Below are 17,500 nucleotides of genomic sequence, written 5' to 3' on the forward strand. Positions count from 1 at the left end.
AAACATGTAAAGGCACAACTCTAAAATGTAGGGAGTGCCCTGAACATATCTCACTCTCTATCACACTCACATACACACACACAGCTTGAGCTGCAGATGCCCCTTGAGGAAAAACTGTCACCAAAGTGAGGGATGCCAGCTTCACTATTGTTTTTGTGGTTCAAGAAAATGTTCTGTTACCATGAGAACATATACTGTAAGGGTCATGACCCCCTATGTGAACTGACAGCTGGCATGTAAAGCAGCCAGTGCACAGAACAGCAGAGATAACCTGAAAAAATACACTGGTAGTCATTCTTAAAAGCTCTTCCTTCTTACACTGCAGGGGAATTACCAGATGTGCCATAGCTTTAACCACAACTTGGTGATGAATATTTGTGTAGGCTGCCAGATGATTTACATTTAGTCATTTAGCAGACGCTTTTTTCTAAAGCGACGTACAAGGGAGAGAACAGTCAAGCTAAGATAGAATAGATAGAAAGAATTGTCAAAATGAGGGACACCACTCAGATATCTTTAAGTAGGTCAACCCTTAACAGGATCAATTCCTCACATGAGAACCCTTGTCTTCTGATGAATTCAAAAGGTCAATCATTAACTGCCCGGCAATGAGAGAAAATTAAACATGCTTGTTCTTACCTGTTATCTTTTTTTACTGTGGTGTAAACACACCAAGCGAATTCCAGTAAGAAACATAGGCAGTAAAGAAATGAACATACGCAATAAAGGTCCTTTACTGGAGAACAAGTGGGTGGAACTGATGATCCACATCACTGAGCCCTAAAGTTCCTCTGCTCGGAGGTACACTGATTTGCATAGGAAATATTATTCAAACTCTAAACTAAGCTGTCTAAACTGCCAAAACACAAATAAAGAATCCACCTCACATTGAGGAAACTCTCTAACAAGGATACTGCATATTTACCTGAAGTCACTTTGAATGGCTCTGCTGCAGCAACCAGAACGCAGGAGGAATCCAACACTCGACGGAGGTCCTGGTGCCTTGTCCTTTGATCCCTCAGGCTCCAGACACAAGTCAACAATAAGCCCAGTACAGGGCACCAGCTAACACTGAAGCACACTGGCTGCACCTCCCTCCCTGGATAACAGTATTCTACTCACTCAGCATTCTACTCAAAACATGTTTAGTTTCAAAAAAGTTGTGATTCATAATAAGTCATGGACCTTTCAATAAACTCCTTCTAATAGTTAGGAGGGCATTTTTGGTATGTGTCACAAGACCAGTGTAATTAAATGCAAGTTATACTTAAATGTAATTACAACAGGGTGTTGATTAATGCATTGGGTCCCTTTTAATATCATGACATTGACACTGAAATTGTATTGTATTTCCAAAAACACCAAAAATCTTTCTTCATGAGCGGAGCAGGATTTAGGCACAAGTCAACTAAACTAATAGTTAATCTTTGATTTACTACCCATCTACAGATTGGCAGATAAGCATCTCGAAATAATGCGCTTTGTTACCATGCACTAATGGATGTATTCTAGGAGAAGGTACTACATTTGGCTTTCAACTGTAGTTTCAAATACACCATTAAACATGTGTATCATCCATTTACCCATCTTTTCTTAGCCGACTTAAAAACATGTATAGTTTATTTGCAGTTACAAGTACAAATGGAGTAGATTTTTAAGAGTTGCTCTGGGCAACCCGTGACCACACCTTCAATTTACCTGTGCTGTAATCAACCCCACAACCCTCCCCCCCACATTCAAATACCATCCCCAATACTCCCCCTACATACAGTAGGAGTGATAAACATCACTGGTTAAACAACAAGACACCACAAATACTTTACAAGTGAAAATTATTTTTTTATTGATACCATACATGAATTATCAATGGCAGAAACTAAGCAAAAATATATATCAAACTGCCCCCCCGATCAGAGGAACAGCGAAGAGGGCAAATCACCATTCGATTTCTGCGGTCACCCTGCTATAGCTCCTTAGCATATCCCTTACCTCCACTGCTGTTTATCTGCGGAATTTTGGTTTCATATCAAGAACACAGATAGAGCAAATATTAGTGAAAAAAAGGTTCTGCAAAAAGACTTTTTTTTGTTGTTTTTTTTGTTTTATTTTTTTAATATCTCATTCCACCAGTGCTTTAAAGCGGGTGAGGGTATGCAGTGTAAATGATGGGACATGTTGAGGAAGCATGGCAAGCAGTGCCCTCTGCTGTCTTATCTCTAATTCGTTCAGATTACCAAACCAATGCACACCCCGTAAGAGCTGCAATCTTTACCCGAGTACTGGGGCACTTCCTGCCGAATGAAAAGGAGCTAGAAAGAAAACGAGACAATTACTACTCGGTTGTTTCCTACTGATGTTATGTCTAACTCATCTGGTGCTTAGTTAATGATCAGGACATACACAAATGTCCCTGTCGAGTAGTAGCAACATCAAATTCATTCCCAGCAAATATTGACATATTTTACAGAAAGACATACTGAAATCCAGAAAGAATACAATGACATGAAGTCAAAAAAATAAATACATTGTACATTGAAGTAAAAACTATAATCTACTTCTGACGTGAATGGTATCTGTACCCTTTACTTTTAATCTTCATACATTTCTTTATTTGACAAAAATGTTATTGTTTTTACATAAGACAGGGATGGTCTTTAGGGTCTTCTAAAGAGGAATACATTGAAGTACAGTTGTACAGAAACTGGCTACTGTCTTAAATATACAAGCACAAATACACAAAATTGAAATTACAAAATGAGAAGAAAAAAAAACAATAATAAAAATCCCACACGAATGATTCTCTACAAATGTATCAGAGGGGATATTAAAGGATCTTGCAATCAGCTCCTTGGTCTGCAGCTTTCAAATCTGTTATAGAACTCAGGGGAGTGTGGGCTGGGGTGGGGTGGGGGGCAAGATATTACCTTAGGAGACCATTAACTGCAGTGTGGATGAGAGGGATTTCTTTTCCAACATAATAAAAACAAGGGGGCTCAAAAGGGGATGTACAGGAAAGCACATCCAAGAAATGGTTAGTTTTACACACAGACACAAAAAGAACATAGTTTGGAGGTATTTGGCCACTGTTCCCCTGCAGATCAATCAGGAAACAAAGTGCTATGGACAATTTGAATCAAGGGGGTGGTCTGAAGAGAGAACCCTTGGACATGTGTGGGGGGATATAACATGCAGGTCATGAGCTACTTCTTTTATAGAGTAAAGCAATGATGTTTAAATGGCGTCTGCTTTTAAAGTCACGATTAAAGGTGCAGTGTGGAGTTTTTGTTGTGTCAAAACGTTCTAGAAATGCTTCAGGATGCATCATTCTAATGCAGCCCTGAAATAAATTAGTTGTTTCTGAAGCTTACAGCAGTTTCCTGTCCAATCTAAAAATCGTAAACATTTTCAAATCCATTTCTTTAAGATTTCACCATCATTGCATCTAAAAACTAAATTCTAAATCACACAACTGCGAGACTAGAAATATTCTCCTTTTGACAAAATAAAAAAATCATACTGCACCTTTAAAATCGTCTTTCATGATTTTGTCTGAGAAATCACATACACAGACCATGTAATTACATAATTATTATGGTAATAATGCTACAAAATATTTGACAGTAATAGCTTTTATACACATTTATAGATTTTACTCTCCAGTTCCACGTTTCAGATGTGTTTCGCATGTTTTAATATTAAGGACTACAAAGAACAGAGTCCACCATTATAAGAAAAATAGATTGAGAAAACAGTGAAGACAGTGCAAAGAATATTCAGGGTGTTTTTTGTTTTGCTTGCTAGTTGGTTTCGTTTTTTAGAAAACTGTTATAAAAAATAAAAAACAAAACCCATGTAAAAGATACAAAAACAAAGAAAAGAAAAACACTTCTGCTGAGTCTGGGACTTTTTTTTGTGTGTTGTCAGTTCAAATCTGATCAGGGTGAACATGCCCCAAACTTCAGTACCTCAATCTCAATGCTTTGAGCGTTTTTTTTTTATTATATTGGTTTGTTTTCAGATTTAAGGTAGTGGTTCTCAACTCCGGTCCTCAAGCTCCGGCCCTGTACAGGTTTTTGTTCCAACCAGGTCCTACAAAACAAATCATTGAGTTTAAAAAAAAAAGCTGAGTGTTTGTCTTATTTTTTTCCCCTCTCTTTTTTTAATCTGAAGTGCACACAATACTTTTTGTCTCTATTAAAAGCGATTTAAATAAAATATATAATCCTTCATTGTGGAGTGAGCACAACAGAAACCAGAGTGCCCATGTCAGGCAGATTGCACACAAGAGACCCGAGGTTGGAACAAGAACCCACAGACACAGTGGCCATTGCTAACACTGCTTAGTCAGAGAGCCAGACCGGACCGGACCCAGCCATTGGATGCAGCAATGGGAAATCAATACACACCCACCCACAAAAAAAAATAAAATAAAATGAAAAAATAATAAAACAACAAAACAACACACTCAAAAGCACCCACACACACTTCAGCGGAATGACCAAGAGGGAGTGTGCTGTGCTGTGCTGACGAGGGAGAGCTGAGGTTGCAGTTTTGCTCTATAAAACACCCAAACGCACATCTGAGAAAGCTTGTTAATGGAACCTCCATCACTAGGGACTCTTCAGAACAGTGAGCAATGACCTTGAGGGCCGGTTTTGAGGACTTTTCTGCCGTGTATTCTGTCGTGTTAAGATTCTACACACACACACACACGCACCACACATGCACACACACACACACACACACACTCTCACACACAATATATGAATGTGTCAACTGTCCTTTAGTAGTGACCACCTCCCTGGCTTCCAAATCTCCCCCTTGTTTTCACTTCCACTTGCCCCCCCACCTCAACCTGCCCCCCGCCCCCCCCTCCGAACCCCAGCGACACGCGAGTGCAGTAGTCTACTGGGAGGACTGGGAGGTGGGGTTGTCGCTCTTGCTCTCCTGGCTGGAAGGAGCTTTGCTGTTCCAGGGGCTGTTGGCACCCAGGGCGGGGGAGTTGTTGAAACTGTCCTCGTCGTCGATGCCATTGGCTGCATCAAACTGCGTGTTCTCCAGCCGTGTGATCAGACGCTCGTCCTCGTCCCCGAACTCCCCGCCCATCAGAGTGGGCTCGCCCACCACCATCACATCCTGCAGAGGACAGGAAGGGCCGCAAACATTATCCCCGCTACCGGGGTGGGATGGGGTGGGGTGGACAGCTCCCCCCAGAGAAGACCTTAGCAGAGGGCTACTGCTGAGCGAGACAAGGGCCTGCAATGCTCAAAAAGCTCTGGAGTTACCATGGAGCTACTTGACGCCCATTTGTGTGGATTTCTTACAGGATTTCCACACCTGTCCATCCTCTTTTTACTGGACCAGTTCCAAGCTTTTAACTTGTATCTTCATACAACAGTACTGCTGATGTAACCCCCTGGAGCCCTTATTCTATGCCGAGTTACTCTATACAGCTTTTCAAGTCAATCAAAAATACCCCAAAAAAGGGAACAATCACTCGCTTCTCTCAGGACTGCCCAGTGCAGGCCCGACTCAGCCCTGACCCTGAACGACTGCCAGACGGTCAGTGAAGCGCCCGACACCTGGGATCAAGAACAATCATCCTAGGACGCCATTACGGCTCCACGGATGGTGTCAGAAGCTGCTAGGCTGGGGCACAGACGTCTGGCAGGCTTCCAGGGGCACGGCTCAGTGGGCGTGGCATAGTGACCAGGCCGGCGGTGGGCATCCCTGATCCTTGAGTGCAGCACGGGTTCAATTCCACCTCGGGTCTCAGTCATTGGTCAATTCGCCTGTCAATCATCGCCAAACCAAGCATGTGTCAACCCACAGACTCGCGGTCCTTAAGGACCAGGGACTGCCCATCGCTGGATCATGTCCTGGTGTCTTAATTTTTTTAGTTTTTTTTTTTTCAATTTTTAACATGGGGCTTACCTCGAATTCAGTTCAGACTCACCAATCCCATGCTTCCAGTAGCTCAAACGGGCACACACACACACTCACTTAAAACTAGGCAAACAGGTCCCTCCCATCCACCCTTTCACCCCTACCCCCCCACCCCAGACATGCACCCTGTGATTCAAAAGAAGGTGAGGATCAAAATGTGATGCTTACAGGTACCTGGCTGGAGAGACCAAAGCTGCTGGCGGGGCTTTTTTTCTTGCTGTTGTTGTTATTGTTGTTGCCGCCGCCCGTGCTCATGGTGCTACCACCTGACATCTTGCGTTTCCGTCGCTTATTGGGCGCTTGTCTGGCTGGCTCGGCTGGGGGTGGTTTAAAGAAAAGACGCCTCGCGTCACATGGCACGTCACATCTCAAACCCTACCAATACTCAATTTCCCCAGTATCAATTCTGTCTGACTCAACACCCACACACAAAATCACACACCCCCGTGCACACACACAGACACACAGCTCCCTTACACACCTGCCTCCCTTCAGTCTTTGTGTTGTTTGAAATATAACTATACAAATCTAACCACAGTTACAACTAATAAGTATTGGTCAATTATGCCAACAGCTACAGTGCTGTGAACAGAACCACACAAAGAACACTACAAAAGGTGGGAAATATTAGCATCTAGCAACACTACTTGTTGTGGGCCGTATTCACTGTACAGGTGAGCTGGGCGGACTTCGTAAGCCCTTTACCTGGTGGAGCCACCATCCTCTGCCACTTCTGGAACAGGCAGGTCTTGAGGCAGTCTCGGGGGCTGAGGCTGTAAGTCTTATGCCTGGACATGAGTTCTTGCATGGGCTCCAGGATCACACATAACTGGGGGGGGGGGAGCAACACATGTAAATTTGATAGACACTACTTTATGAAGATATTTATTCATAAATAACAACAACATCATGAAATATCCTGAAACTTATTTTGAAAAAGTCACTGCCATATAGCCCCTCCTCCCTTTATTCTGAACAAACACCACCACCACCACCACCACCACCACACAAACAGTTTAGGTAATGTTACTATTGTGGTACTGGTCTGACCAGTCAATCAACCTACTATACACACCAAATTTAAAACCAAATTTGAAGATTCAAAACCAAATTTACCCACAAATATGAATTTACCTATAGAGCAAGTACACAGCATTTTACAAGAAAACAAGGAATTCAACAGGGGTACTGGAGAACACAGGACTATCTTATAAAAATGTTCAAGCAGACACTTACTCGGAGGTAGTTTAATGTGGAGTTGGAGAGACCGCATCGTGTGATGTTTTTTGACAGCTGCTCCAGCATCTGTGGATCCTGGGCCTGAGACAAAAAATAGGGTCATGATTATGTCACTACAGCATGTGCTTCTTTCATGTAGAAACTAAAATAATCCTCATGCTGCACAGGTACGGATAAGGCCAAGATTATAATAGCATGCATTTTAAACTTGTCGTTAATCCAATATGGCTAGGTACAATGAAAAACAAATCCCTGCAGACGTAATGATCTTAAATAGTTTTTCTTTATGTACCCTTAAAGCAGTCATTCTCTAATGAAACCTGCATCAGTAACACCATTCTCCGCTGGATAAGTAATGAGGAAAAACTCAATGAAACCTGCAAATCTCTCAACCACGGTAAAAGACCCTTACATGCATGGCCAGGATGCTGCGGGGAACCACCTCGCGGTGCTGCCGTATGCTGAAGTGCCACGTCTTGATCCTCATCATGTCGTCGAACATGAACTCCAGATACAGGCGGCCCTCCACATAAACCTGCACGGTAGGGTGACATCTTTTAGATCACAAAACTAAACTCGTCTTCCATCAAAACAAACCAGGTATAAACAAGTTCAATGAGACTTTTTTTTCAATAAAAGTCCTTTTTAATACCACTTTAAATGATTTAAGATCTCACTTGCAATGGAAATACACACCAAAAGTGAAACTGTACTCCAAGTTAACACACTTGTTTATCAATCCATTATATGCAGTTATGAGAGCCATCTATTGGTGTATTCTTGTATATTCTGTCACAGTAGGTGGGCACGTGTGGTTCGAAGACAAATGGGCAATGAACGCAGTATTATAACAGGGAAATTGCACCCATTAAACAGAGTTGGTAGTCCAAACCAGCTGCCCTGGCTTTCTTAATGTTTCTGTCATAGTATAACACTACATAGCACTACACACTTCATGCAATAGGATGATGTATATATCCTAACTAGGGGTGTAACTACACATGTATAGAGGGTTATGCAACACCCAAAAGAGAAACAGACAAAACCAACAGGAAAGGGGCATATTATGTATATTGGCATTGTTTGTGTTGGTCATTTCTTTATTTCCTGTTGCTATGGTTGGTTGAATTTTTTATTGGCCATGAAGTTCAAATTCAAGGTTGCTATGCTAGTATGACTTTACACACAAAGGCCAAACGGTAGAATAATAATTTATAGCACATATAACTGCAAACTTATATAGAATTTATAGTAGGATTTGTTCAAATATTGAGCTCACTTCTTGGTCTATGCTTTTAATTTCGCTTCAATGTTGCTTTGAAAGAATTGAACTAATCTTTTACTGTTTGGGTTATCTTTGCATGTTTTTTCTCCCTGCCCTCTCTATCCTCATGCCTGATTAATATACTCATCAATGGCAATTTGTTGAAACGATGAACGACATTGTGCAATCTTTTTATGACTGAGCTAGGTAATAAAAGATGTTTGTACATAGACGGCATGATATCCCTCAGATGTCAGACTCTAATAGGTCATCAGATACTCCTGGGCATTCCCAAACCTGGCTTTGCACACTTGTTTTCGTCCTGAGTTAGGAAGAGACATGTAAAAGGAGGGGAATATTAGTCATTATGACCGCAGTTGCTCCAGTTATCTAGCTAGCGACCTTATGGATAAGCATCTCTGCCTTCAGTTGTTAAAAGAAGTGGATTTTACAAAGACACTTCAACTCATTAGGAACTGTATTTCACTACGGCGTTTCTCATTCATGGAAGTTTCAGGCAAGCTCGTTCTACCAACCAAGGTAGAACTTACACGTCGCGTTGGAGCAGGAACTCTTTCATAACAAGGAAAAGCAAACAAGAAACAAAAGAAAATAGGACGTTTTCCGTGTGTCTATGTTCTGATAAAGCACTGTGATTCACCCAAAATCTTAAATTTAGCCAACATGACCTATTTTCAAGGTAAACCTAGCTTAATGTCAGCTCACATTAGTCTGAATGAAATGTTGGACTTCAGGTTTACCAAGCGATTTCCACAGAAATAACGTAATTAAGCGGGTATTACTACTTTAAAGTGTGCCTGTTATCATTCATTCAGACACTTTTCCTTCATTACTTTACCTCTAATTAGTTAGTAGTGGCCAGATGTGCTTGGCTAGAAGAATGTATTCTTCTTTTTTTCATTCTCGCGATGAAGTGACTTACTATTTAAGACCCATCCAATTTAAATTCTCTGAGCACAATGTAATACTTCCTAAGATCTTTTGATATTTAAAGTGAAATAAGGGCATTTTAAGACTTATTAAGGGCCTGCTGCCACTTTGGGGACAATTAGTAATGGGATTAATCATTTATTTAAATTATAACCTAAGCGTATGTTCATAGTATGAATTTAATCGACAGAATTACATTAAAGTGGTCTTGTCTTTTTTGAGGACAATGGTGATGCAATACCTGCGTAAACATGGGTTTTCCATTCTGTGTGACCATGGTGCACTGATCGCAATCCAGAGACACAAAGTTGTTGTGAAAGGACTCCTTGGGATGCTTCAGGACATAAAAGAGCTCCGTGGCTCCCCCTTCAAAGATACTCCGGAAGTATCTGGGAATCAATGTCCGACCAATAGCTGTTGGAGAAAAAAAAGTTGTTTTACCTTTTCTCAACCAGTTACAGTTAGCTAAAATGTGTTGTTGGTTCTTCAAAAAAAAAAAAAAAAAAAAAATCGGGAAATCCTGATCAATGGTTAATATTCTTAATAAACACCACAAAAGAGAACCAATAAAAGAATAAATGAAACTTTTAAGATCTTACTATATCGTTTGGGCCCATCTTCCAGACAGAACGTAATGGTGAGCATGGCATCATCCTCAAAGAACTCTGTGGTGAAGGCATCCCACCATAGGTTGTCACAGTCCTGTGGATTCAAAACAGACGCTGAGTTAACGCATCAAAGCTGGTCTAGAGCCATTACCTGGTTAAGTCATATTGTTAAGGTGTCAATTATCGGACGGCGTGTGTTCTCAAACGTTTGCGTTGTCATGTTAGTCCATTATTAAACTGAGCATATCCATTGTTGATCCATTATTAAACTTAGCATTTTGATAGTTAAACAGAATGGCCAATGTTTGACACTGTCCGATAACCGACATAGCTACGCTAGGCTCTCTCAGTGAACTTTAATCTCATTATTTGATTACCAAATGAGCATGTATCTGTTTAACACGTGACAACATAATATACTTTCTGTGTCTCAAGAGTGGGTTAGAAGGTGTAACATTAGCACTTCAAAGTACTAGGCTTTGTACCCTCACATATTTTCTAAATACAACAATGGCTTCTTCAAACAATGATCCCACCTCTGTCCAGTTCTGTAGTCGCTTATTAAGCTCAAATATTCTGTAGTCTGTCTGGTTCCCATACGGTGTGTGTCTCCTACGAAAAAACACAGATCAAACCTTTTATTAGTAAACCAGGATAAGCAGGCTGTCTGGTTAGTTGGCTACTCTATGAAAACAGATCACCATGCAACAAAGATCTACCTACCCTATTCCCGGCTCCAAGTATGTAGGAGGGTACATTGGTGTGGGGCTGCAAAGCCACAAACATGCAGTTAAATCTGATGCAATTCTACACAATTCTACACAAGCACTCTGTAGAAAAGGGCATATCTAAGATATCTGCTGAAGGCTAATAAAACTATCTAAGAGGAAAGTAATAAGCTGATAGATTTCTAGCACAAGCATTGTGTGCACTGTTCGCAGACCTACCCCACGTCTCGGTCCAGCATGGTGCCTGGATGGAAGGGGGGGAAGGCACTACCGTTGGGGGGCTCCTTTGGGGAGTACAGCTTGAAATTTTTAGAGGAGCAGCCTGCGGAGACAAGAAAGGAACATTTACTGAGCAGCCTGCTGAGACAAGAAAGGAACAGTTACTGAGCACCTGCGAAGACAAGAAAGGAACAGTTTCCATTTATTTCATATGTTGAACAGCTGACAATGCACCTAGGCTCTGAATAAGATAATATGTACTACATATTCTTTATAGGTAATTAAATACTCTCTGGGCTTTAAAAAAAATAAATTCTCCCTTGTTTTATTTTGTGGGGTTGCATGTTTGTTTGTCTCAGTGTCATTTCCTTATTTTTATTTTCCTTTTTCTTTTTGTCGGGTCTTGAGTGTACTGTCATTGTGTTTGAAAGCTCAATAAAGATACATTGACTAAAGCAAAGGAAGAAGAAAGGAACAGTTACTGAGCACCTGCGGCGTGACCAGAAATCCACATGCCTTTAAAACATTCCACAGATTGCCCATAGGACCAGAGTCAAAATTCCACAGAGGATAATGTTACTGTGCCCATCCTGGCCAGCTTTTTCACATTAACGTAACATTTTTTGTAAGGTTCTGACAAAATTGCATTTCTGAATGCGTTGTTTAGCATTTGATAATCAAACGGGGAGGTTTTCTTTGCATAAACAAGGGCTACCAAATATGCATGAATCACAACTAGTCAATGCAAGAAAACACTGCAAAATAATATTCCCTGAAAGCAAACAGCGTGTGAGGACTCGGACTCTGTTATTGAGAGCCATCTCCAGCCCTGACAAATAGCCATTCCTGTCCCTGCCCAAGAGGGAGGGACCACGTGATCCCGTACTGCACAGCCTCCATCTCCTTCCTTTCTGTGTATGTATGTGTGTGTGTGTGTGTGTGTGTGTGTGCGCGCGCGCGTGTCACCCAACCCCCACTCTCTCCCTCTAGCTCAGCCTGCTAGTTAACCCTTTCTGTTCCAGCTGCAGCACCACTATATAACGGTGGAGGGAGGGTGAGAGGAACCATTTTGCAACCCATACTCCATACTCTTCCTTCCTATAGATTTGACGTGGAATTAGATGACTCTCACAAAACAACAATGCCTTCAGCCCCACTGAGCTTATCAGTTTTGTCTGTGAAATGGCACCCATTAGTGTCTGTGGGCAGGGTTCATTAGCAGCTGGAAAGGGGGAGTGAGGCCGTAAACGAGCCCTCCGTGCCCTCCTTCCGGTCTAATGCACAGCTGTGTGTAAATGCCGAGCCCCATTAAAAAAGCCCTCAGATCCCCAAGAGGAGACCTTGTGCTGCCGGAAAGGGTTATTACTATCATTACGATTTCCTCAGGAGATGAGTGTGTGTGTGTGTGTGTGAGCGAGAGACTCCTATTTAAAGGGGATTGCCATTATGAAAACAGGAGGCTGCCTACAAGTCTGCAGCCTGACAGCAAGAGTTGTTTTCACCTCCCATCCAATTATGACTGAGGCAGGTTGACGCTCACTATGGAGACAGATGCACCTCCAAGCTCCCAACCCCCACTCCCCTTTTACATTCATACAAACCCGGTGTTTATTAGCCCGTGGTAGTTTAACTCAACCCAAAGAATCTGTCCATCCCTGAACAAAAACTACAGGATTAAACTACTACTTAAAAGATATAGAGAACAGCAAAGGCAACTAGTTCTTCTTGAACCACCAAAGAGCTGCATCAACTGCACAATTGGTCCTGGCTTCATGGCACTTTATAAATTGCCTATCTGATAAAGCACCACTGCAGTGTAAACCTGTAAGGGCCAAAAGTGTTTTTCCTAACAATATTCAAAGCCAGGAAGACAACCATAAATAAAAACGTGGTGACTACATTCCATTTACTGAGTTCCCAATAATTAGGTTACATCATTTTTTTCAGTTTAATTCATTTTCACAACTCGTTCGTGACGTGTAACTGTTATATTTAGTTTATGAGGTAGCTAAATGCTGAATGGCAGTTTCCCACACTCACACATATCAGAGACTTTAGGCCTCCATAGCATTATAAAGGATGCATCATAAGCATCATAAAGGAAAACACAAGGGTAGTTGGCGTTAATGATGGTGGTGTACCCTTAACGTTATTGTTAGTAGCCTATTCATCACGTCAAAGTCAGTTAAATGACATCTGTCTCCATATTTGCGCAAAGTCGCGTGCATTTTTCGCTCAGAATGCACCAGTTTCAACAGCAGAAAATACCACACACAATGACATGGCAGGATACGGAACGAAAAGCGATAAAGGGGTCGCTTAGGTTTTCCAACTGAGTTACATCGCATTTGAAATCCGGCAATATCTATTGACACTCTATATTTACCTACCAACTCATTTTATATATGTTCCAAACGTCTTGTGAAGCCCAAGACAACCCAAACTGTTTTAACCGAACAGCCCGTGAATGTGTAGCTACCACAATGTCCGTCGTCAACAAAAACATGGCTAACTTGGCTACTATAAGCATTAGCTTGTAAGCTAATGTGCAATCTTTACAATCTAACTGGAACTAACAGCGCAGTAAGTAATGGCTAAATGTGTATCCCATTAAAGGGGTACATTACACTTATATCTAACTTTAAAGCAGAAAATAACGTAAATGCAGTCTTAAAATTGGAGCTGTTCGACGATGAAATCCTCAGGTTAGCTGGACCTATTTGGCTTTGCTGACAGCTAACGTTAACAGTAAGCCTGCTAGCTACAGTTAGCTTCAAGATATCAGCTAGCCTGCATAGTCAGTCGGGCCCGTGTCAACAGTTTCTTGCTATGTTTTGTTAAGTAGAGGAAACTTCGCATTCGAAGAAAAATCTATTTGATACATTTCTAGTATTCATAACATCAACAGTATCCGCACTTACCTGCAAGAAAGTCTGGGCAGAAAATGCTCCTCTATTCTAACGTTAGCTACTCTCGTCAGCTAACGTTACAGTTAGCTGGATAGAAATCCCGTTCACCGTCCCAGTCGAGAATGAAAAAAATCCCTCTAAACTGAGAACATTTGGTACGCTACATAAGAAACGAGTAGCGATGGGTTCCAGCCAAATGCTGTACTATGATTAGTTTGCAGTCGCTGATAAAATGACTTGTATACGGTTAATCGGAGGCAAAGGACCCCGAACAAGCCTTTGTTCCTGGCCAGGCTTGAACAATAGCTGAAGCCCTCCTCTCTAGATCCGCGCTTCCCCCAACATGCACTCCCCCTTCTGCCTCCACATAAGCCCATACGCATTAACCAGAGTGAAACCCCCAGCAGTGTTCAACCTCACTGCAGAGCTACCCTCCCCCCTCAGGTCAAACCTCAGGCCTACGATTCTTGCTAGCCTACATAAATATTACGTTACAATTCTACATGGGTGTTTAAGCTCAGGCAATCCCCATCCCCATCATCTCGACAACGCTTAAAACCGATATGTGGTGACAAAAAAAATAATGATAAAAAAAATTGGCTCTACTATCCGTTCTCGCAGCAAAGACCGAAGATGTGACTGTATTCTTCCCATTTAGCAAAACAACACTTTTCAAGCCAAATGGTCCAGGCAGCATTCACTATCAACTCATGACAGAAAATGGTTCGTCGCATGAAAGGGGTGTTTGTCACTGGAAGGGGATTTACTACCCTGGATCAACTGGGGAGAAGTCTACTCAATTTAGGAGATGAAAATAATTTCATATCAACATAACACCAGCATTACTAGTTAACTCTCAGCACCTGCTTTATAGATGGTAAATCTTCACATCTTATAACAGAAAACAGAACACAGCAGATAATTCAATGACTGTCTGACTGCACATTAATGGTTAAAAAAGGAAATATTTGTCTGGCCTTTGTTGTCTTGCAAGAAGTACCTACAACTCACACACGTATTACATAGGTAAACTACTAACACTGGTATTACATAGGTAAACTACTTACTACCAAAAGTTGAGAAGAGATAGGGCCTTTGCCAAACCACCAAAACACTACCACATCAGCTCCTCTTATCAAATAAAGAAAAAAACAGGCCTTTTTAGGATTTTTATTAGAAAAATCTTGTTACGAAATAACACTGCAGTTAAACACATGTAACAGAAAAACGTCATACAAATGTATCTTTCACCACACCTCTGCTGTCTTCAGTAGGTAATTTAGAAAATTCTGCAGCAGATATTATTCAAAATCTTCTCTCAGATGAATCAAGACCCTTGTCTCCCTGAATAGCCTCTCTGGTGGATAATGTGATGGCCTGTCCCCATCGCAGACTGATTATAAGCCACTAGAGAATTAAGCCCTGTGGGCACATCTCACTGAGTTATAGTTCCTTTCCCTACTTAGGATATTTGGAGAAAGCAATTTGGCACCTCTATCACCTAACTAACTAAAAAAAAAAAAAAAATCTGGGGAGAAATCATTCAGGCAGTGACCTCTGCATGTGATATTTCCAACATAGTTTGAACGAAAGTCTTGGACTGGGTCATCATCTGGTGAAATTGACTGGACTTTAGCATAAGTAGCATCTCGGCTAATTACATCAAGACTACAACATACATCTATACATTCTCAAAACCAAAAACGGCGAGAAAAGAAAACTGCCTTGTCTTAAACCTTAAACTGTCTTGTTCGCTCATCGTTATAGTAACACTGGGTGTTGACCCTCCGTCACTGCCATACTACCATCACAGAGCCAGACACAGAACCAGAAACAGAGGGCCCAGGCACGGCATGATCAAGAGCACAGGGGATCCTGGAAGGGGGCCCATCCAGACCCAGACTGCCTAATTCCAAACTGGCTGTTTGTCACATGTGAGGAGCATGTGACGGGTCATGCCTCTCCTAAGGGAGCAGCGTGCCGGCATGAGACAGCATCCCCATCTACTGGCATTGGATCCAACTCCAGTCTTACTGTTAAGGCTCTGCTGATGCAGGATGCCATCTATGTGCAGTAACCTGATACATCTTAGGCACGCTTGAATGTATGTGCTATGCAGAATCTGGGATTTTGACAAAACAAAACTACCTCAATTAGGGACAAAAAGCATTTCCACTACTACTGCAAATCGGAATATTTATTGGATTTTCCAAATTATTTGTTTTATCCTTTAGTAACAACTTAGTAGTGTAGGGAGCAAAACACGCTATACCTACATATCTACACACTGAGGTGCAACAACAAAAGCAGGAATTGAATTTATTATTTTCCATAATTTTTTAATGCATGCTGCTATAGCATAATTTCACTGCAGTTAAGGTTGGTGAAGTTGATCATTTCTAACGTCTGAGTACTATGCCTTGTTTTATTACTGGTGTCCGTAAGCTGCTCTAAGAGATAGTCTTCACTGAAATCTCTCAAAAAATGTGTCATGGTGTCCTACGAGCATGTGCCTCCGCACAACCCCCATCTACCAGATGGGGGAGTTGCATAACACATTTGTCATTCAAGCAAAAGCCAGTGCGTCAGTTATTTAACTGAAGTCTGCCTTCCCCATATGATAACCAGTGTTGGCAAATTTAAAAGAGTAAAATTGCAATTTACACCCCCTGAAAGTCACCCATCCAACAGTGTGGATTCTGTTTCCAAGGTTAAAATCCTCCAGCGTGGAAAACTTGACTGACTGGCCCCCGCGGGGTGAAGCCCAGCCACTGTGCAGAGCTATGCTGTGCTGTGCTCCGCTCGACCACACGCATGCCCATCAGTGAACCGAATCTTCCCACCCGATGATAAGTCTGCTCTGCCTCACCTAGCTCCAGGGGCTCTCTGATAGCCTGCCTATCCCCAGCCCAGACATTGGTTGGAGGGGCCTCATCGCAGCTCCACTCAGGCAGGCCGCTCCCAGCTGCACGGCTGGCGGAGCGCGATAATGCACAAGCGACAGCCGCCGCATGTGTGCCACCCATACCAACTACTGTTAAGAAGCCGGTGGCAGAGAGGAGAGCACATTTCCAATCACCCTGGATCATATCCTGCCACAGTGTGCCCTCGTTCCATCTACATTATGCACGGCGAGGTCATCCCAGGAGAATAAACGCACCAATAGAAATACTTAATATATGAGAGGTTTAAAAAAAAAAAAAGAATATTGTAAAGACAGGATGCATAAATGTATTTGAGGAAAGCGTTATCTAATTTTATATTTGTTATTTTTTTACCCATTTGTGCCTTTTTATAGAGCATACTACAAAGCTGCCTGTAACAGTAACAACTTCCGAAGGAGAAACATGATACTAATATAATAAGTAAAACGTTTCCCTTTGTAATAATAACTACTACTGTCAACAACTCCAGGGTAACCTGTAATACTCTGTCGCCACCTTGTGGTGACTTTGAACAATAACAAATTGCAGTAACGAGTGGGTCAACCTAATTACACTAAGTGCATCCCTTAATGACACAGCTTGCTGTAATGGCAAATAATTACACGTGCCTTGTGATTTAGAATCATCACATCATCTTCCATATTCTTAAGAGGTTTCAGCCTCACTGTAAGTCCTCCAGGTTTGGCCATGC

General features: G+C 41.8%; 1 protein-coding gene across 7 annotated transcripts in view; it reads right to left on the reverse strand.

Annotated features, from left to right (window-relative positions):
• Window positions 1-1,826: 1,826 nt before the first annotated feature.
• The window catches only part of ldb1a (LIM domain binding 1a), a 21,657-nt gene continuing 5,983 nt past the window's right edge, over window positions 1,827-17,500 (reverse strand). The window contains exons 1-11 of one of the 7 annotated variants that reach the window (XM_080848832.1): window positions 13,877-14,194; window positions 10,956-11,058; window positions 10,732-10,776; window positions 10,545-10,620; window positions 10,000-10,102; window positions 9,642-9,814; window positions 7,598-7,720; window positions 7,183-7,266; window positions 6,652-6,775; window positions 6,115-6,263; window positions 4,898-5,136 (exon numbers count right to left, since the gene is read on the reverse strand). In XM_080848832.1, coding sequence (XP_080704958.1) covers window positions 4,906-5,136; window positions 6,115-6,263; window positions 6,652-6,775; window positions 7,183-7,266; window positions 7,598-7,720; window positions 9,642-9,814; window positions 10,000-10,102; window positions 10,545-10,620; window positions 10,732-10,776; window positions 10,956-10,975 — 1,128 coding nt within the window. In that variant the 5' untranslated portion in view covers window positions 10,976-11,058; window positions 13,877-14,194 and the 3' untranslated portion in view covers window positions 4,898-4,905. Of the gene's footprint in view, window positions 4,090-4,897; window positions 5,137-6,114; window positions 6,264-6,651; window positions 6,776-7,182; window positions 7,267-7,597; window positions 7,721-9,641; window positions 9,815-9,999; window positions 10,103-10,544; window positions 10,621-10,731; window positions 10,777-10,955; window positions 11,059-13,876; window positions 14,195-17,500 lie in introns of those variants that run through there. The other 6 variants (XM_080848835.1, XM_080848834.1, XM_080848830.1 and 3 more) reach the window with 6 other exon arrangements.

This window comes from Sprattus sprattus (assembly GCF_963457725.1).
Source record: "Sprattus sprattus genome assembly, chromosome: 12".
NCBI classification, from domain to species: Eukaryota; Metazoa; Chordata; class Actinopteri; order Clupeiformes; family Clupeidae; genus Sprattus; species Sprattus sprattus.